Source organism: Electrona antarctica (assembly GCF_951216825.1).
Source record: "Electrona antarctica genome assembly, chromosome: 19".
Taxonomy (NCBI): domain Eukaryota; kingdom Metazoa; phylum Chordata; class Actinopteri; order Myctophiformes; family Myctophidae; genus Electrona; species Electrona antarctica.
In genome coordinates this window covers 13,834,082-13,856,675 of record NC_136800.1, presented here as the reverse complement: position 1 = coordinate 13,856,675, position 22,594 = coordinate 13,834,082, and the positions used below count along the sequence as shown (strand labels likewise).

The 22,594-nt window shown below is 44.2% G+C and overlaps 1 protein-coding gene across 1 annotated transcript in view; it reads right to left on the bottom strand.

The window, feature by feature from the left end:
* dlgap1a (discs, large homolog-associated protein 1a) overlaps nt 1-22,594 on the bottom strand; it is a gene marked incomplete at both ends in the record, with an annotated part of 65,395 nt that overhangs the window by 12,943 nt on the left and 29,858 nt on the right. The window contains 3 exons of the mRNA XM_079530368.1: nt 632-973; nt 1,899-2,024; nt 3,594-3,721. Of these exons, the coding sequence (XP_079386494.1) occupies nt 632-973; nt 1,899-2,024; nt 3,594-3,721 (596 nt within the window). The remainder of the gene's footprint in view (nt 1-631; nt 974-1,898; nt 2,025-3,593; nt 3,722-22,594) is intronic.

Sequence of the window (22,594 nt, the reverse complement as noted above, 5' to 3'; positions counted from 1 at the left end):
CGCTGTCTAAATCCTGACCTAAGTTTTCTGAAAAACATCAAATATTTATAGGCTATAGCAGCATCATTTTTTTTTAATACTGTACATACTGTACAGAACCGTTCCCGTCCAGAAGGGAAGGGTTACAAAAAGGGGTTCCCGCCTAAAATGGGATAAAGCCAGTGAAATATCCAGTGAAAAGATTATCTGCACTCTCTTGAGCAGTTTCTTATATTCTTTGTCTGGAATCTGATTTGTTTAAATGAGTCATGTGACCATTTAAACCAATCGGATTTCAATCTTGATGTGGCACAGATCTGATTCAGGCTAGATTTGTCTGCCAGTGTAAATGGGGCCACTGTAAGAGACCTCACCTGACCTCAAAACTCCCCTTGAGTTGAGCATGACTTCTCCTAATAAACCTGATCTGGTAGAGTTGTCTTGCAATTATAATGACCACCACAAGAGGGCAGGGCAAAGCAAGAAATCCACAAATACCAAAACTAGTCTGTCTGTGACCTCTCCTCTCCTCTCCTCTCCTCTCCTCTCCTCTCCTCTCCTCTCCTCTCCTCTCCTCTCCTCTCCTCTCCTCTCCTCTCCTCTCCTCTCCTCTCCTCTCCTCTCCTCTCCTCTCCTCTCCTCTGGTACCTACCTGGATGCCTATGGAGAGACAATTGCCCTGCCTGAGTGCTTCCTTCCTGGGGTCACAGTGTTTTTCTGGCCTGTACGGGTCCCTCACCGGGCCGTCCACCTGTGCTGGTCTGTACGGGTCCCTAATCAGGCTGTCCGCCTGTTGTTGTGCTCTGTACTGCTCCCTGAGGCCGTCCACCTGTGGCGGTCTGTACTGCTCCCTCATCAGGATGTCCCCCTGATGTGCTCTGTACTGGTCCCTGAGGCCCGGCTCCCCCTGCGCTGGTCTGCAGAGAGCCATGGCGGCTGGTGTGCTGACAGTGATGCTGCTGTTAAGGACATGCTGGCTGGCCGGCCCATGGATCTGGAAGGGGGAAAGGACACTGACAAACATTAGACTACATGCTGGAGGTTTTAAACCGCTGTACACACTGAGGGAAACAGACCTGGGTTGCAACTGTACTTACTTGGTCTGCTGTTGTTTCCTTCTCTAGACCAAATCTCTTTGCCAGACATAGCAGATCTACAAGCTCACAGTGCGTTGGCGTTGCGACGGGTTGTGAGATTGTAGATCTGATATTTTCACTCTTTAGGAAATCGTCTCTGTCGGGTGGAAACCTCATATGTCCAAAACTGTTACTTTTCAGGATTGGAATCAAAAACAAACAAAACAAAGCATGTGCTTTTGTGTGACGCTGTAGTATAGTAGGGCCTTATTTTTTGAAAAAACAAAGAAGCATCGCACTCACGTACAGACATGGGCAGACAAGTTCTGTCAGTCAACTCAGTTGCATGCAATTTGCATAAAGTGATAATGGCAAATCGAGTGGCAAAGTGAGCTTAACATTGTTTAACGTTGTTAAATGCAATCAGATATAGGACTTTTCTGTTTGGATATATGGGCTGTCAAGGCCAGAAAGTAGTTTTTGCCACTCAGTAGGTGTTCCCGCATAACTTCCTGGTAAGATGATGATGTCACGCACATACCCTCTATTGGTCGTTTTAGATCTACTTTTATGTACTGGGGGATTCGGAGTCCTTGGGAGATGTAATCTGCTTTCTCAAGAAAGAGTACCTAACAGCACATCCAATTAATCGCCAAACCAAAATAAATATATTGCTATATATAATATATTGCTATATATAATAATTAAAATATTTGATCGGTTCAAGAGTTGTCATGTCTTGTTTCTGCCTAGGTTTCTGCCCGACAGCAACACATTGGGGTTTAAGGGGTAGCCTATCCTATCTTTGCCACCTCATATTTCTTTCTGGGTGAACACACTGACCTGTGCGTTGGCAGCCTCGATGGCTGCTGTCAAAGCCTTCATGCTGTCAATGCTCTCCGTAGAGTTACTGAGCCCTGATTGGATGGTCATGTCTCCTCTTGGTCCTTCCCCTTCCATGTAGGCATCCTGATTGGTTTGAGAGAGAGAGTGGTAAGACTACGAGGCAGCAGCAAAAAGCGATTGTTATGTCACATTTTGTGGAGATAAGCTCTTGAGATCTTTGGCGTTTTGTCCTTTTGACAGATAAAGTACAATTGTATATGTATTGTATATTCATAGCAGTGGTTCTGTCAAGGACCCCCAAATTGATATGTATTTGGCTGCGGAACCCCATCAGAAAATGGTTTGTGCCAGCCAGGCTACAAAATCTACTACTACTAATGACTAATAACTTGATGCAGTGGTTAAAATCATTGAACCCCCCCCCCCCCCCCCAGTGTCAATTTGTTGAATTTGATTCTGCCTGCCTGGTCAAAATAGGTATTTTTCTGTGATCTGACATTTCTTTCTGATTCACTGTTCTGACTCTGCTCATGTTGCTATAGCTACAAAGCTAATGAAATGTGTTTTTAAATCAATATTTCCAAATAATTGATTTTGGATAATGTCCCAGGTTTAACCTCAACTGATAGTGGCAAAGACACTATCTAGAACCAGCCCAATTTATTCCAGTATTCAAAGTTATAGATAATGGTTGTTATAATTCATCTGCGTGCAACATTCTAATTACAGAAGATTGCAGTTAAGACTTAACCGCATTTTTCTTAATACACCTTCACACATCAATACAGCTTACTAGAACACTGTCAACCTTTTTATAAACATATCATTTTCTATCTCAAGAAATTGGCATTTAATTACAGAGACAGCCGGATAGAACGCACCAGACTCTTGCGTCAAGGACTGGGTTTTAACAGCTGTAGTGAAACGGTTAGTAGGCGTCAAGTGGGCGCTTCAAAACCTGTTGAAGCATCTTCCAGGGCTCGGTTCTATTTCCGAGCATCGACACAGGGCACAGGCCACCAAAATACATATGTATAATGGCACCACAACAATGACGAGTATAAAACTTGCATCGAGTATAATGTTAATGTCTTACACATCCTGAAACGTAATATGGTTTGTCTGTGAAACTCCTGTAGTTCTGTCTGTCTTTCCACGTAGGCTACTAGCTGGTGACAGCAGAACTTTAAACTATGGATAAGGAGAATGACGTACAAAAGTGCTCTGTTCTATATGACGGCAAACTAGACGAACATTAAAATAGACATTGTTTATTGTTGATTATGGATCCCCATTAGTCCTCACTACAGTGAAGACTACTCTTCCTGGGGTCCAAACACTCATACTTCACAATCAAATTAAAACATAATACAATGGAATTCTGCCATTACATAGTTGTGACGCTTTAAATTCTCACCAGTGGCAGCTTTCTTTTCTACTAGACTGTGTGTTTCTATGTATGTACTTGTGAATATGTACTATGTGAGCAACTAGTCTGTGGGTAACCTGGACTTCTAGAGTTTGAGACATAACTGGAACTTGTCACATGCCGAAAATAGCTGATTACAAGCTCACAACATGTCGCATCTGCGGCGTGTTGTGAGCTTGTACTGTAGGTCAATGTACAAATCAGTCAAAGTACAAATCAGGCTTTAGACTTCATCCCTGGACTCTTGGTTAGGAATAATGTACCTGAGCAGACTCAGTGCTGCTCTGGGCAGTGATGGAGATGTAGGGTTTGGAGGCAGTGGAGCAGGTGGAGGTTCTGGGAGGCACGGGTGGAGGAGCTGTCTTCTTATAGGTGGTGATGCAGGACGACACTATGGAAGAGAGGAGAGGAGAGGAGTCATGCATTTGTTTTGATTTGTATGACCATGAGCAGAGATGAGGAGAGCTACTGTATCCATGGTTCATTGTTGGTGGATATGCAGGTTTTGTAGCAATCTGTAAGGTGGCCAGTGTTTCGGCAAGGCTGGACTGGGACAATAGATTTGACAGTGACATTTAATTGCCTATCAAATCAAGTATAGCCTGCCCTGCATTGTGAAGGTACAGTATATCCAGTATGTGTGCAGGCTGCGCATATACTGAGACCATATGTAGAATCGGCCTCAGGTCTTAATGGGTTACGATGATCAGGCTTGTCGGAGCAACTCAAACTCAGCACCGCATGAGGTGTAGACTGTGTGATCGCATGTGGAAGCACATGTAAACACGGAGCATGATTATACTTAAGCTGGCAACAGACAAACGGTTCTGATGTCAGGGAAGACAAAACACGCTATTTACTGTAGAGACAGTCGCGTTTACATTATCCAGAAGTCTCAGCTTGTCTTGCTTTTAGTTATTTTATTAAATTATATATGATTTTTTTCAAAACTGGCCAATCCTGCAAACTTTGTAAGCCAATGTTAGCCAATTAGGATGGAATATGAAATATCGGACAGATCCGGCTTGAACACATGACTATAGAGATAGTGTGTAACGATTTGTGGGATTTTTGGACAGAATCTGGAGGAGTAGTATCAAAAAATGTTTTTTCAAAACTCGGCCTCCTGGTGGCGCTATAACAGGCCGTTCTGGAACATTTGGGGCAGAGGTTCATCGTTGGCATCTAGGGAGTGTGTGTGCAAAATTTGGCATCGACCGGGGGGGTGCTGGAGATTAGCTGGTAACAGACGGACGGACAGATGCACACACACACACACACACGGACGGACTCACGCACGCACGCACGGATGGACGGACGGACGGACGGACGGACGGACGGAGTGCAAAACATACTCTCTCCCCATGCCTTCGGCCTGGTGGAGACAATTATACAAACTTTAACATGATTTGACTGGTTCTCACTTCTTTCCACAGACGGTGTAATCCCTAAGTGTTGCCCCTGGAACTCCAGTCCTCCAGGGGGACCTCTAGTCCTCCAGGGAACAAGGCAAGCAGTACTGTAACATCACACCCTTCCATACAGCCATGAAAGACGGAATTATTACACATTCCCAGTGGGTTGTGCGTGTGCGTGTGCGTGTGCGTGTGCGTGTGTGTGTGTGTGTGTGTATGCATGCGTGCGTGCAGCAGCTGTCATCATGGCACAGTACAGTACCAGGCTAAACTCTCCTCTTAATGATGTCTCAGAGTGTAACAATGAGAGATGGACCCATATGCTCTCAAGAGTTAAATTAACATGGAGGATTCTTGTTTCTTCTGCGATGAGCCCCTTAATTTATTTCCGTTGCATTTATTGGACTCATACTGGGAATTAAATTTCAATAAACAAGGCTGAACATCAATTTACTTTAATGGATTTTGATTTGACGTCTCACAGCGGACAGCGCCGGAGATTAGGGAGTTGGGGGGGGGGGGGGGGGGGGTAATTAGTCCATGGTACGTACTCCAATTCATTTTGAAAGCACTGGTTCCCAACATTGGGCCCGGGGACCAGGGACCCGAGGACCCCCTGGGGGTTCCAGGGGGTCCTCGGGTAAATGCTTCATAGTTCCTTTTTGAAAATCGATTTTCATGTCAATGGCCCCAAATTATAGGTATTTGGTGGCAGACGCAATACATTACTTTGTGCCAGGGATCCCCATACAAGATTTGTTCAAATGTTTCAAAATTATTCTAAATGTTTCACATTTCACACGGTGAGCTTGTAGATTGTCTATTTTCAAAATGTATAGGCGGTTAAAGTGGTTGAACTGATTTTAATGTAAAATGAACACATTTCGCTGGGGACCCCGTGGAACCCCCTCAAGGTCCCCTGGGGGTCCTCGGACCTCACTTTGCTGTCCAGTACATATAGCCACCGGCTTTAAAACATCTGAACGCAGACGTGAAATGTCACTTATTCACGCTTGTGTGTTCCTGTACAGTAGCCACGGGATGATGTAGCTCGCTTACATATCAGCAACTAAATATCAATATGCTGCTGGGAAGATAAACACACACACACGCACGCACGCACGCACGGTCGCACGCACGCACGCACGCACGCACGCACGCACGCACGCACGCACGCACGCACGGCAACATGTAAAGTCTGATCATGGTGTTGGCTTGACCTGTTTTGTGGAAGCCATTTACATTTTATATAACTCCAGTTAATCAGCAGGTTAATCAATTTTGGCCTCACAACATCACAGGTTGGAACTGGAACGATGTTGTCAAAAGGCAAACCATCTGGGCAATAAAAATACAAATAAATTGTTGTTGTTTGTTTTTCAGTACAAAAGTAAATGGGTTTCAGTTTCCCAGCATGCATGGACCTCGATATAGTATATGTATTGTTGTGAAATAGTACTCTATATCCAGTCTACAGGTGCATCTTTAATCCACACAGCAATGCATGGGGACTCTAATGAGTTTACACTAGCAGCAAAAGAGGAATTAATACAAAATTTGTACCCTTAATGTAAACGTTGCTGTCATGGAGAAAAATGTAACCGTAAAGGTCTCCACACACCGGGCGCAAATCGGATGCGAATTCAGAGTTTTAGCGGCGTTTCTCCATCGGTTTTCCGAAAAACGCGGCCGGTGTGCAACCACCATAAGGGACCTGTAACTCTCTTAATTAACATGGATTTTACGGTGTAGAACTTTTGGATAATCCCTCCCTATGGCTATGTTGATGAAACCACTAAGCCCACCATCAGGCATCAGGAGACATGGATTCCATTGATATGATAGGCATGCTAGTGGTTTAAAGCATTTTGGGCGGGAACCCTTTTTGGTGTTAGCATTATGTTATGCTTTAGCTATTGAAAAATAGCAGATCTACAAGCTCATGGCGCGAGTGGCGCGCTACAAGCTTGTAGGTCTGCTATTTTTGAAAAATCGAAGAACGACTGACATAGAAACATAGCTTTTTCAGAAATCTGATCTCAGGTCAAAATGGGTTAACCTGTTTGACAGAGTTTTTGAAACTGTGTTCTAGTACACTGTAGCATCATCCGCAGAACAAATCCATTACAGAGCAAAGACCAACTTTACGATGCTGCGAACATCTGAGGCTCAGAGGCTGGTGTTTTGCTTACATGCATGCTTTCTCCACAACTTCACAAAACCCTGCCAAGGTGCAGGCTTGATAAGAGCAGGAGCAGATCAGATTACACTACAGATTACGCTAATCGTGTTTGCTAATAAATAACACAGGTATACAGTACTTTGAAAAGACAGTCAAGTTTGTTTTTTACAGCTACCTGAAAAACACTTCAAAGTGATTTGTCTCCCCGCCCGTGGGATACACACTGCAGTATCAGCTGCACTTTACTTGAGTATTAAAACATGTTATACTTCTACACCACTACATCTCAGAGCACGTATTGTACTTTTCACTCCACTAAAATTATTTGACAGTTGAGCTGTAGTTAGTACTACAGTTATTTACAGATTTAGATTATTATTACAAAACGTACATTGACCAATAGGGCTTGCAAACCTTGCACCTTTGGTATGCAAATTTGCTGCACTAGACCGGTCTACTCTGGAACGAGTCAGGCACATACATGGAAATCCCTTATGGCCATCACTGGCCTCTGGGCTAGGCAACATGTCCTCTGGCCTGCGTGAGGATGCAAGTTAACAGGAGACCAGCAAGTCTTCCAACATTCTAACACCGAATGAATATACTCCATCATACGAGGGTGAAAATAGCAGATCTACAAGCTCACAACGCATCGCAGAGGGACGTGTTGTGAGCTTGCAGATCGGTCATATTCGGTGCGTAACACCATTGTGAGACTATAAATCAGGCACAATGAGCTCCATTGCAACATGGACCCATTTTTTGTTCAGCTTTTCAGGAAGAAAGAAAAAGGAAACAAACACAGAGGGAAGAGTGATGGGGAAAGGCAAGGGCGAGGGCTGATATCTGCTGCATGCTCACATCTGACACTTTCAAAGTATCCCCCACTCCTCGTCTTTCCCTGCTTTCTTTCCTCTCTCATCTGCTTTCGCTCCACTCTCCTGAGCTGTCAAATTTCTAAACGTTTCAGCATAATCTTCTCGTCAGGTTTTGGATGGGGTCAGGGCTCCTCAATGCCGCCTTTCTGCCGCATCAGCGTGAAACGCGCTGAGGCTTTGGCAGAGGCCATTTTGAAAAGTGAGCAACACGGGCCACTCAAGTCACACATGGCTGGTTTTCTGTCAGTCAGACAGTCTTCCCGAGGTTCTAACACAAGTGGTTCTGAAACATTTTCATGTCAATGGTCATGTATTGGCCACCGACCCCCACCAGTCCCATTTGACAACACAAGATTTAATTTGTGTTATCAAAAACCTCTCAAGACGTTTTGAAAATAGCAGATCTATTTTCAAATAACCAATGCATGTAGTGTGGGAGCTATTAAGTATTTTGCTATTTATTTAATGCATTTATTTATTGTTTTGAGTATTAAAACATTTTGTACTTCTACACCACTACATCTTAGATAGCTAAAATCGTTAAGACGAAAGAAAGCAGCAAATGAAAAAAATAAATTAACACTCATCTTTTAATTTATCTAATTACAACCTAAAACGTGAACCTTGGTTGAAAAAACAAAAACAAAATTGTCCTTTAAAGACAGAATGCTGTGATTTTTGTATTAATTTTTTTCCAGTTTTTCATGTGTTTATGAAGTGACAGTACTTCATTAGACCCCTCTGTGTATATGGATATCATCCCCTCCCCTGGTGGACCCTATTGTAAACAAGTGTAATGCTTTATGGTGTCGTCCACAGTTAACAGTTTTTGTATTGAGTTGTGCTTGAAATTATTATTTATTCTGCATACTGTTAATAAATCTTTCAATCACTCAATCAAAACCAGGCATACTTAATGAACTGGTGGGCGTGTTCACATAAAAACGACATTTTAACAAATACTGAAGAAAATCTTCCTCCTTATAATACGATGACGATAATGTTTTTGGGTGTAAAAAAAAACTCAAGTTTTCTCTTTCTCACTGTGACGGTGGTTACATGGTATACCTGCAGCCACTGGTATTCATCAAAGTGTTTCATAATAACACTAGAAAATAACAGATAACACTGTGAAACGCAAACAATCCGCCTGCATCTGAATGCCAGCAGGCACTCCTGCGGTAGCTTTTTGGCCGGGCTCAGACAAACTGTTATCCATTCATTCCAGCTCACCAGCAGTGTGGGACCGCATACACAATGCGGTATAATCTGAAAATGGTCCAATTGAAATGGCCAACAAATGAGTGAGTTTATACATCAGCATGCATAGAGTTTTCCTCTCAGTATAGTCATTGCTTTGGCGTATACAGTATGGCCTTGATGTGCTCTTTCTTTGCACTCTGCTGAACTGTTATAGCAGTGGTTCCCAGACTTTTTCATGTCAAGGACCCCCAAATTGACACATATCAACCCGCGGACCCCCATTTGAAAAGATGCGGCACGGACCCCCCATAAGAGAAGATTTTTACGGCTCTAGCAGTGATTCTCAACCCGTTTAATTTCAAGGACATTTTAGTCTAGTTTTCATTTGTTGACGAAATGTCAATATATTTAGTCATAGTTGTCGGCTTCAAAGCTTAGTATTTATTTAGTTTTTGTCAGTGAAAACACTGGAGCGAGGTCACCCAGGGCTCTCTACTTGCTCCGTTCCTTTTTATCAGCTTGTGGAAGTTGCGGAGCTGATCTACAGTACATTTACTAACAACCGTAAAGATTTGGTTTTGGCTTTTTGCCTTCATTGATAGTTATTAGTGAGGACAGACAGGAAAGTGGGAGGGAGAGAAGGGGAGAGACATGCAGCAAAGGTCATCATGAACGGGACTCGAACACGCGACACGCTGTCAGGCCAGAGCCTATATGTGGCATGCACCTGGACCACTTGGCCAGCAGGCGCCCCACAACCGTAAAGATTCCCATAACCACGACCGTAGTGGACACTTTCATGATTTGCTACCGCTATATAAACCAATGGCTTGGGAGCTTACCCATAAAACCAATTAATGGCATAAAAACCGCAACGTGATGGAGTCAGGTTAAGTCTATTTATAACCTGAACAGATCGACTCATCGTATTACTTGAGTGCCATCTATGCTATTGCTGAACTCTTGTTTTACCTAGCAGCTCCACAAGCTCCTCAAGCTGCTGCATGTGGCTTCTAGATGTGTTATTTTCACTGGATGTTTGGCCCCAGAAGAGGGACGCAATAGGGTTCATGTGGTTAACTAATTTACTTTTTACTACACTCAGTGGTTTTGATCACAAGCGGTATGAAACAAAACATGCAGAAGTGGAGTTCCGTATATTTAGATGAGCTTTGGCTGCTAGGCTGACATGTTGAATAGCGTGAGGTGAGATTGCCTACTTTGTGGACTTGCTTCATCGCTGAACAGTGGGCCCCCCGTCTAGACCAGCTGAACAGTGGGCCCCCCGTCTAGACCATCTGAACAGTGGGCCCCCCGTCTAGACCAGCTGAACAGTGGGCCCCCCGTATAGACCAGCTGAACAGTGGGCCCCCCGTCTAGACCAGCTGAACAGTGGGCCCCCCGTATAGACCAGCTGAACAGTGGGCCCCCCGTCTAGACCAGCTGAACAGTGGGCCCCCCGTCTAGACCAGCTGAACAGTGGGCCCCCCGTCTAGACCAGCTGAACAGTGGGCCCCCCGTCTAGACCAGCTGAACAGTGGCCCCCCCGTCTAGACCAGCTGAACAGTGGGCCCCCCCGTCTAGACCAGCTGAACAGTGGGCCCCCCGTCTAGACCAGCTGAACAGTGGGCCCCCCGTCTAGACCAGCTGAACAGTGGGCCCCCCCCGTCTAGACCAGCTGAACAGTGGGCCCCCCGTCTAGACCAGCTGAACAGTGGGCCCCCCCGTCTAGACCAGCTGAACAGTGGGCCCCCCGTCTAGACCAGCTGAACAGTGGGCCCCCCGTCTAGACCAGCTGAACAGTGGGCCCCCCGTCTAGACCAGCTGAACAGTGGGCCCCCCGTCTAGACCAGCTGAACAGTGGGCCCCCCGTCTAGACCAGCTGAACAGTGGGCCCCCCGTCTAGACCAGCTGAACAGTGGGCCCCCCGTCTAGACCAGCTGAACAGTGGGCCCCCCGTCTAGACCAGCTGAACAGTGGGCCCCCCGTCTAGACCAGCTGAACAGTGGCCCCCCCGTCTAGACCAGCTGAACAGTGGGCCCCCCCGTCTAGACCAGCTGAACAGTGGGCCCCCCGTCTAGACCAGCTGAACAGTGGGCCCCCCGTCTAGAACAGCCGAACAGTGGGCCCCCCCGTCTAGACCAGCTGAACAGTGGGCCCCCCGTCTAGACCAGCTGAACAGTGGGCCCCCCGTCTAGACCAGCTGAACAGTGGGCCCCCAGTCTAGACCAGCTGAACAGTGGGCCCCCCGTCTAGACCAGCTGAACAGTGGGCCCCCCGTCTAGACCAGCTGAACAGTGGGCCCCCCGTCTAGACCAGCTGAACAGTGGGCCCCCCGTCTAGACCAGCTGAACAGTGGGCCCCCCGTCTAGACCAGCTGAACAGTGGGCCCCCCGTCTAGACCAGCTGAACAGTGGGCCCCCCATCTAGACCAGCTGAACAGTGGGCCCCCCCGTCTAGACCAGCTGAACAGTGGGCCCCCCCGTCTAGACCAGCTGAACAGTGGGCCCCCCGTCTAGACCAGCTGAACAGTGGGCCCCCCGTCTAGACCAGCTGAACAGTGGGCCCCCCGTCTAGACCAGCTGAACAGTGGGCCCCCCGTCTAGACCAGCTGAACAGTGGGCCCCCCGTCTAGACCAGCTGAACAGTGGGCCCCCCGTCTAGACCAGCTGAACAGTGGGCCCCCCCTAGCCTCTCTATTCCGGGGCGAACATTCATTGAAAATAGCAGATCTACACTTGGGGGGTGGGGGGGACAGCTGCTCCTGTCTACATGCCAAAGTGTCCTTGAGCAAGACACTGAACCCCTAACTTCTCCCGATGAGCAGGTTGGCGCCCTGCATGGTTTCCTTCGCCACCGGTGTGTGAATGTGAAATACAATGTAAAGCCCTATAAAAATGCATTCATATTTACAAACTCAAAATGCTTCGCAACGCAATATGCTGTGAGCTTCAGCTATTGTTATATTCCTCGCATTACACTGCATTAAAACACAACAATAACCTAACTTTGACAAGATAACATAGAGTTCACTGTGTTGGTGTGTTCAAGTTTCAAGTCTCTGTAAGTTGATTTGAATACCATGCCTAAATTAATGGGAACCAATGGCTTTTTCAAAGGTCAAGATAACAGTCAACAGTAATGTAAAGAATAGAGAATATGACTTCTACACACAATACAGTGAGCTAAACAACATGCAAAAACATACGGTCCTTTTACAGTACAGAGAGTTTGAGAGTGAAATCAACATTGGACTTGATTCATGGACCAACAACTGTTATCTAAAAGGCTAGAACCCCCCTTTCTTTAATGCAGTGAAATCTCTAACTTGGAAATTGCAATTATTTTGTAATTAATTGTTCAGCGAATGTTGTTTAGTCTCACTTTCTCCACAGTTCTGGCAAATGAAACCACACAATGCTTTAAAAGAAAATCCCATAATTAAAAGTGCTGTGTGTTTTCCCTCTCCGTCTCTCTCAGTGCTAGAAGCTGATGTATGTTTCTGCAGCCTGTCATTCACTCAGGCAGATGGTGCCGTTAGGAGGGGGTAGAGAACTAGAGCTTATGAGGTGTCCTCTCAATGTCACGCAGTCGCTGAGTACATTACTGTACCAGCAAGACACACACACACACACACACACACACACACACACACACACACACACACACACACACACACTAGACAGTACAGTTAGCTTGCTCATAAACACACTAGACGTGAACACAAAAAGATATGGGTCTCCACATGGCATATATACAGGCACATGCACGTACGTGTGTGCGCTCGCACACACACACACACACACACACACACACACACACACACACACACACACACACACACACACACACACACACACACACACACACACACACACACACACACACACACACACACACAAACACAAACACACGCACACACACAATAATTCCTGTAATAAGTTAATGATCCTGTCTGTTCTGTCAGTGAGACATCTGAATCGTTTTCATACCAATGGCATCAGTGGCCCCTCTCTCTCTCTCTCCCTCTCTCTCTCTCTCTCTCTCTCTCTCTCTCTCTCTCTCTCATTTCATTCGTGGCCATCCTGGCTACCTGCCAGCAGCTCACCAGGCCTGCGCCAAAGAGCATCATCAGTGTCAGGCATTCACAGCACTCTGCCACCTCAGTCTGTCTGTGGTCACAAGGCCACTGACAGCCAGTTGGCATGCATCGCTTTGCCCCTCCAACTACCTACTGCACTCGCTAGTCTAGCCAACAGCACGCGATGACAACAAAGAGGATGTTGTACCATCGTCATTTAAAGCCGGGTTACGTAAGTACTGTATATCCACGGTTCCCAAAGTGGGGTCCCAGGGAGTTCCAGGGGGTCCCCAGCTTAATGATAGTTTGGAACCAAATGGACCCTTATGGGTCTGTAACTCTGATAGGCAATTCACACTGAGAGGGACTGAATCCGTTTCATTGGAACCGTTAACCGAATACGGTTGCCTGGTCCCCGATGGCCATGATTCACATTGCCCGAGATTCAACAGCGCACCCGGGTACACTTGCATAACACACTTTGATCCTCCAGATGGCGGCGTGCTTGATGGCTGGTGCGCACGGACACTGACCATCAACTCTGCAACATTGTCTCCAAAAAGTCCAGACACACTGCATTTCATTGCCTCTTTTGGCTCTTTGCCGTTATACTACTTCACTGTCAGCCTGCCTGCTATTCACTGTGTCAGTCAGTTCTGTGCTCCAGTGTCGTGTTTGATATTAGTTTAATGGATTCTACTTTAGCATTATTATTATTTTGTTTTACTTTGGAAACTATGCCAAGCAAAGCCCAAGAGCCACGTGTAGTCCAAGATCAGCGCGTACTGCGGTGCTGTGTGTATAGCAGATTCAACAGGAGACGGCCGGCGTTGAGAAATGAGCTGGTGTTACGCGTCGTGCAGCGTCTGTGTTTTTTTTTTTTTACGCTTGGCTCGTCGACTAGAGGTCACGTTCTTTAAAAAAAACAGTCCACTTCCTTCTTTAGGTACGCATGCATTCACATTGGAACGATCCGTATCTGAATACACTTCAACGGTCCAGAGACCCGCCCCTCATGCGGTCTCGGGGACGGTTGGGCGATCCGCTCCCGGGAACGGTACGCATCATTCACATTACCACAACATCTGCCAAGTGGTCCCGAGTGCGCACCCGGGACCATAGTGTGAATCGCCCCTGAGAGTGTACAACGGGTCCGTTTGGTTCCACTTGTACACTCTCAGAGTTAAATTAACATTGATTTTACGATATAAATTGGGGTCCCAGAGATTTAAAAAAAATGCTATTATATGGGGCGTCCGTAGCCTAATTCATGTCAAACTTGGGGGTCCTTGAAATTAAACGGGTTGAGAATCACTGCTAGAGCCGTAAAAATCTTCTCTTGTGGGGGTCCCTGGCATATCTCTGGTTTGAAAAATGTATGGTGGCATTTCTTCCTTGGCCTAGTGGGGACATGCGCACAAAGTTTCACGCCATTTGGAAGCTGCGTTCATGATCTGCCACATTTTGTACAAAACGTGCCACTCCTGCAAACTCTGGAAGCCCTTAGCCAATCATGATGGAAAATGAAAGATCTCTGTCGATCACATGACTATAGAGATAATGTGGACCAATTTGCGTGATGTTTGGATAAAATCTGTAGGTGTAATATTAAAAATCACACCCGTGTGAACTGAGTGGTGTAAGGTCTTATATAGCCTGTCTGACGTAATGAAATCATGTCTGATGTAATGAAATCACACCCGGGTGAACAGGGTGAACATAGCAACCATGCTCATTTTTTCTGCACAGACTAACAACTGGCTTTGTTATGTAATGAAATCACACCCGGGTGAACAGGGTGAACATAGCAACCATGCTCATTTTTTCTGCACAACAAAGCCAGTTGTAGGAGTGGTTTACACCACTCAAAAAAACACACTTGTGTGAAGTGAGGGGTACCTTTGTACGTCACTGGGGGCTGCTTAAAACAAACATAAAAGGTCCATAGACTTGGCTGCCACATCTGAAAGCCATTGGAGGGGCCTCTCTCTTGCAATGGTGTTTCTCTCACTCACTCTCTCTTGCTCATTAAACCAAATGGCCTCATTATGCCTCGGCTGTCACACTGGTCTCCTCTGGTGTCAGGGACAAGGACGTTGACTGAGCACCACGATGACATTTCAAACATTAACATGCACCAAACAACCGTGATGAATTGAACCCTAATGAATTGCTCCGTCAACAACAAGCGACGCAAATTGTTCAGTTTGAAAGTACAGCTGCTTCAATGTTCCTGTTATAGAACAAGGCACCCGAATGTTATAAGCACTTGATGCCATTGTTTATTCTTCTGACTACACATACGTCGTGTCCTAGTATGAGCGAACAGGGGAAGGGGATCAACGTCACGTGATTCTTTGCTTGACCCCACAAAAACTCGGATGTGTGTCTCAAAGAATATGATTATTGGCAGAATCGCCGTAAGTTTAGAATATTTGGCGGTCCCGTTTTAAGTTTTCACAAGATCGGTGGTTGTTGCACTACAATACTTCACCATTATGTTGAGCTATGACGGGAAAAAAAGTAACAATGTGTACATTCCCTAATGCAGTCCCAATGGTAAGCTTCACCATTGACATAAAGGTAGACGCCGTCTGTATCTCGAGGGAAGGCAACATGGAGGTGAGCTTTCCCGAGATTCTTTGCGAAGCAAATTGGAAGCTTGCCAAGCTTCCGGCTACGTAACACAAGGGGACGTTCAGTAGACCAATCAGAGGCGCGACTCCCTCTTTCCCAGCGACACTTGCTTTGGCAATGTAAACAGAAGTGCTGTGATTCGCTTCTTCGACTTCCTCCTCCCACTGGAGACGGGTCGTTCCAATGAACTGCAGCGACCAATCAATGAGGCATCTATATTTTTTAATATCTATGCTTTTCACCCCGGATTCGGCCACGCCTCGAAATACCCGTATGTGTGTCTCAAAGACTTTGTGTAGGTCGGCAGAGAAGATGTACCTTGTACTAAGAACGAAGGGACACGTGATCTATATACAATTTTTCTCGCCCCTCTAGTGTCGCAAAATAAACCTTCTGGGAACTCAGATTAATATACAGTATATATTGTGACATATTATACAGTATCAGTGATGGAAGAAGTAATGAATCTTTTTACTTAAGTAAAAGTACCAATACCCTATTCTAGAAGTAGTCTGTTACAAGTACAAGTTCGCAATTCAAAATTGACTTGAGGCAAAATTAGAAAGTATTCAATACTCATTATGTAAAATGTCCCAAATGGGAAAATCAATAAAATCTAATTCTATAACGTAACTAGGGCCTAAATAAAGTTTTCAAATAATTGTAGTAGAATAAAAGTATAATATTTGCTTCTGAGATGTAGTGAAGTAGAAGGAAAATGACATGAAAATTGGAAACGATCAAGTAAAGTAAAAAAAAGAAAATTGTACTCAAGCGTGAGTAAATGTACTTTAGACCACAGTACAGTGTATATAGACACACAGCCAGACATGCTGTGAATGTATAGATAGATAGAATGTACTTTAGACCACAGTACAGTGTATATAGACACACAGCCAGACATGCTGTGAATGTATAGATCGGCTATTTTCAAATGTCAGAAATTTATATTTAAGGTTGAAGTGGTTACTGTATGTTTTGTAATAATATTAATCTACAAAAAGTGACTAGTAACTAGTACAATATTTGACTCTGAGATGTAGTGGAGTAGAAGTAAAAATACTGGAAATAGGAAATGTGTGTCTGGCTCCTGTGTGTGTGTGTGTGTGTGTGTGTGTGTGTGTGTGTGTGCGTGTGCGTGTGCGTGTGCGTGTGCGTGTGTGTGTGTGCGCACGTGTGTGTGCGTGTGTAGGTCCTGCCCTGGCCTGCTGTGTGTTCTATGGCTCTCACTCTGTCAGCCGCAGGCTTCAAGCTGCCACTCGCGTGCACGCACACACACACACACACACACACACACACACACACACACACACACACACACACACACACACACACATACACATACACATACACACACACACACACACACACACACAGTATATGACAATTTCACGATGAATTTGAATTATTGTGTGTGTCACACACACACGAATGCATTAGGGATGGGACAATAATCGTTATTATCGTTTATCATGATAAAAAACTCACAATAATTCAAATTCATCGTGAAATTGTCATATACACTAGGATTAGGATGAATTAGCTTTTGTTGAGCTGCAAATTCAGTACCACTTAACCCTCTGTAGGAGCCAAACAGGGTTTCTATTTATCATGTTAAATTCAGTACCACTTAACCCTCTGTAGGAGCCAAACAGGGTTTCTATTTATCATGTTCATTTGAGAACGCCGCTGACGCGTTTAGGCAAACAGCGTCAGTGTTCTCAAATAAACATCTTAGACAGCATCTGAGACAGTCCTGCCTCTTATTTTGGAGTGCCACTTTTTCCCACTTAGTTGGTTTATGAGTTCAGTTATTCTTTTCTTTCTTTACAGGGTTCATATTTGTATTTGAGCACTGGATTGGATTATTGGACCTATAATAGATGGAATAGATGTAGGCAGGCACCTCATTGGCACTGTGTTGGTGGGGAGTGAGTGTCTCTGTGGGCGGCCTCCAGCGGCCTTAAGTACTCACCCGCTCACCTGATGGCTGGTTTGACCGTGGGTTAGGGTGAGCTGGGAGAGGTAGATTTTGTTGACCGTGGGGGTAGGGTGAGCTGGGAGAGGTAGATTTTGTTGACCGTGGGGGTAGGGTGAGCTGGGAGAATAAATTTTATTTTTTTTCTATAATTTTATCCCACGATTTTGCAACCCAGTTTTTTCACCCAGTGCCAATTATCTAATGTAATCCTGGGCGCTACACTTCCTCTGCCCACCTGGGGGGGGGGGCAGCGGACTGACCTCATGCCTCCTTCTATGCATGAGGAGTCCAAGCTGCTTCTTTTCACCTGACAGTGGGGAATTTCCCTGGCCGGACGTAGCGCGTGGAAGGAACACGTTATTCCGACCAGTTCCTTTCCCCTCCATCAGGCGCCCCGGCTGGCCAGGGGGAGGTAGTTTTAGAGACCAGGATTACTGCACGGTAGATTTTGACCGTGGGGTAGGGTGAGCTGGGAGAGGTAGATTTTGACCGTGGGCGTAGGGTGAGCTGGGAGAGGTAGATTTTGTTGACCGCATTTCGTATTTTGCTCATTGTTAACATATTTCTTTCAAGTGGTTAAGAAAAGCGTAATTTTACGTATTTAGCATATTTTTATTGTCGTGATAATATCGTTAATCACAATTATTTTTGCCACAATAATCGTACCATCCCTAAAATGCATATAGTAGGCATAACAGGGCTCGACAGTGCGACTAGGTACTCGCATTTGCTACTTAAAATATCACCGTGCGAGTTGTAAAATTCACTTTGTAGCACCGGTGCGACTACAGAATTTGACCATTCAATCGTGATAAAGACAAGGCTCTACAGCAAGTGCACATTCTATAGTCGCGGTTCTATACCTACATTTATATTTCTATAGTACGGCGGTGTCGTTCACCAAAACGAGCAGATCTACAAGCTAACAACGTGTCGAGGCTCAATGCGGCGTTCATTTGAAGATCTGTCCCCTTTGCTCCCACCGCCCCGCCCCTCCATGTGTTGCTTCTCAGTTCTCTTCCCTGTCAGCCACGGAGCGAACGCAGCAGGATAGCATGATAGCACAGAAGTAGTTGCTTGGACCCCGACACGTTGAATACTAAAGTTATTTGGAAAGTTTAATGTTCAAACATCACTCGATATAACTTTTAACCAAACGTGGGTGAAACAGCGTGCGGCCGTGCACGCAAAGAGTGCACGTGTGCATGGATTCTACCAAAACAACCCTCGCTCAGCACCTCGCTTACAAAAGCGTGTGCGCAGCGCAAATGATAATACGAATGACCGACTTGGCTGGATAAATATTAGTCAGTAGCCTGCATAACGAGCGACGGAAAAAAGGCAAAGATCCCCCCACCACCTCCTTCCACCACGCCGAGGTGTATATGTACGATGGTCTGAACTGAAGCAGTCAAAGACAAGGAGAATGTTACAATACTAATTCACCATCGAGTAGCCTGCGCCCTGCACCGAATCTCACACGACTGTCTGTCCATCCATCCATACATGAGCAACATAAAATGAATGGATTATCCATCTATCCCTCTATCTATTTGCATAAAAAACTATCAGCATCAAAACAAATTGATTATATAGATTATATAAAAACAAACAAATCCAGATGAATATCAATATTGTGATCATTTCTGAAAGATATTGTGATATAATATTTTTTCATATCACTGTATTAAAGAAAAATCACACCTGTGTGAAGTTTGGGGCGCTCTTATCATCATACATCATCATGAATCATCTCATACTGGCCAATCAGAATGCCTGTTGCCTGTGATTGGTTAGCTGATTTGATCGTTTACATATGACATACATTGTCCTTTCAATGTCAATGGCGTTTAATGTTTTGATGTTTAATTTACGTCATATTTAGCGGAAGTTTGACCTAATTTCTCCGTTCATTGTCAATGGCAAATATTGAGACGTGTGGGGACTAAAGCGGTGTATATAGGAGGGGCTAGCGCCCCTCAAAATCAAATTACTTGATAACTTTTCATCGTGCTCCTAAAATAATTTGTGTTCTACTAGATTTTTCAACTTAGTCGCACACGTGCTACTTGGAAAAATGCTAAGCGTCGAGCCCTGAGGCATAACACACACACACAATCACACATACTGTAGGGCTGGCCACCGAACATCCAAATGTTTGCACGGTCATTAGTAAATTGGCATTCGTATCACAACTAGGTTTGGATGTTCATTTATTGATTCATTGATTGACGAAGCTACTCACTAGCAATCCAGTTTAGAGCGGACACAGAAATGGTTTATGTGTATGCATGTATGTGTTTGCTAATTACTGGATATAGTAGGCAAACATTTGGCAAAAATACTGATTCCAAAGAATAAAATTGAAATAGGCAGTCTAGAATCATATCATCTTCCAAAACCATTCCTATTGCACACCTTAAATAATGACTTCATAGCCTACCGTAAGGCTGTCCCCGAACATTCGGGGTTCGAACGTTCGCTCGTTAGGGTTGGCACTCGAATCTTAATTAATGGGCTTGAACCATTAGTTTTTTTTGTTTTTTTTTTAACTTGAAAATATATCTCGGCGAGAATGTGATATGCATAATAAGAGTACTATGTTCATGTTGTGTTTACATGTTACATGTTTAGATGTTATTAACCCATTCTAGACGGGAACCCCTTTTGGTGTTTTAACTAAGCATTATGTGTTATACTTTAGCCATTGAAAAATAGCAGATCTACAATTTATCGCAATACATTGATTCCAAATTACAGTAAACAAGCAAGCACACATGCAAGTCTGCGCACACGCACGCGCACGCACGCACGCACGCACGCACGCACGCACGCACGCACGCACGCACGCACGCACGCACGCTGGATACAGATCACGGACACAGGAAGCATCGCCTGATTCGCCTCATCCATATATGGCGACTGCCAATTATCACAAACGCTGAACATAATTTAACCAATGCCTTAGCTCTTGGCTTGGACATTAAAGCAATCTGCAGGCCTCTCACAACTAATTTATGGACATTACAGAGGCTTCCAAATAATTATGATCACAAGCAGTTTACATTTGTAACCAAGCTGTATAACAGCATCCTTAAGACATTGGTACTTGGCTCTTTCACTCACACACGTACACACAAACACGCAAGCACACACACAAACACACAAGCACACACACAAACACACACACAGATTTCATTTTCTAACTATGTTCCCCGCTGACTGTATCTGGTTTTGTGTATATTTATCACTGTCTACTCCTACACTCTCTCTGAGTGCTTTCTAGTCCAGCTTTTAACAGCTGGTAATAAAATATTTAGTGTGCAAGTGTTTTTATTATCCATATAGTGAAAGTGGAATGTCTTATTATAATAGCCTACTGTAGATCTCTGGTACGGGAGCTAGTTAGGACCAACACCCACCGGGGCCGAAGACATTTGTTTTACTTAAGTAAAAGTATCAATACTACAATGCAGAAATACTACAATTTACTTGAGCAAAAGTGCAAAAGTATTGTCATCATGACGTATTTAAGTACTCATTATGCAGAAATCTTCCATTTCATATTTTCAAAAATGTATAATATCATTTGAAAATGGCAGATCTACAAACTCACAACGTGTTGCATCACGCCGCTTTGTGAGCTATATTTAAAATCTACAAAGTAAACAGTAAGTAAAGTTGTCCAATAATTGTAGTGTAGTACTATATTTGCCTCTGAGATGTAATGGACTAGAAGTGAAAGTATTGAATACTTCAGTAAAGTGAAAATACATCACAATTGTACTTAAGTACAGTACTTGAGTATTATGTACTTATACTTTCCACCACTGGCTTTAAAGTAACTCTTTTTCATTTCAGTTCTACAAGAGGACCAACGTGAGCTGTTCCGTTCAGTGGACATTCACAGTCCCTCGTCTAGCGCGTATAATGGCCACCCATCTGGAAACATCTGGCTTTAGCAACGTGATGTCTACTGTGTGTGTGTCTGCTTCTAACAGTGAACACAGAAGTACGTTTACTATACTATACTATACTATACTATACTATACTATACTATACCATACCATACCATACCATACCATACCATACCATACCATACCATACCATACCATACTATATACTCACAAAGTATCAATACCGCTGTCCTTTCTGAAACTTGAAAAAATCAAATTCACGATTCGAGGGTCCTCTGATACATTTTATAACCATTGGCAACCTTTAATATCGTATGTAGGCAGTTTAGAATCACTTTCACCTGACTGAAGACACATGGTGTTGGTGTGCTCTGGTGGTGCGGATCTCTACTTAGTGCAAGATATATAGCCTAATAATCAGAAATCATTACACATGAAATGAGCCAATTAAGCTCTTACAAGCTTTATCTCTTTATATATAAGTCTTATTATTACAAGTAAGACGCGCGAACGCGGGAAGCGAACGCAGCTCGTAAATTGCAAAAACAACAATTAGAATAAATTACGTAATTTTGTAAGTTTTTGTTTAAGTTCTCTTTTTTTTGTGTTTTTTAAGATTTTTTTTAAGTTCAGTTTTTTTTTAAAGTTTTTCCTTTTAAAGTTTTTCCTTTTTTAAGTTAAGTTTTTGTTAAGTTGTGTGTGTGTGTGCGTTTTTCCTTTTAAAGTTTTTTTTTTTTTAAGGTAAGTTTTTTTTAAGTTAAGTTTTGTGTGTGTGTGTGCGTTTTTCCTTTTAAAGTTTTTCCTTTTTAAGTTTTTTTTTAAGTTAATTTTTTTTTTAAGTTAAGTTTTTTTTAAGTTAAGTTTTGTGTCTGCGTGCGTGCGTGCGTGCACGTGTGTGTGTGTGTGTGTGTGTGTGCGTGCATGTGTGTGTGTTTTTGTGTGTGATACAGCTGCGCCCTCTGGTGGTGGG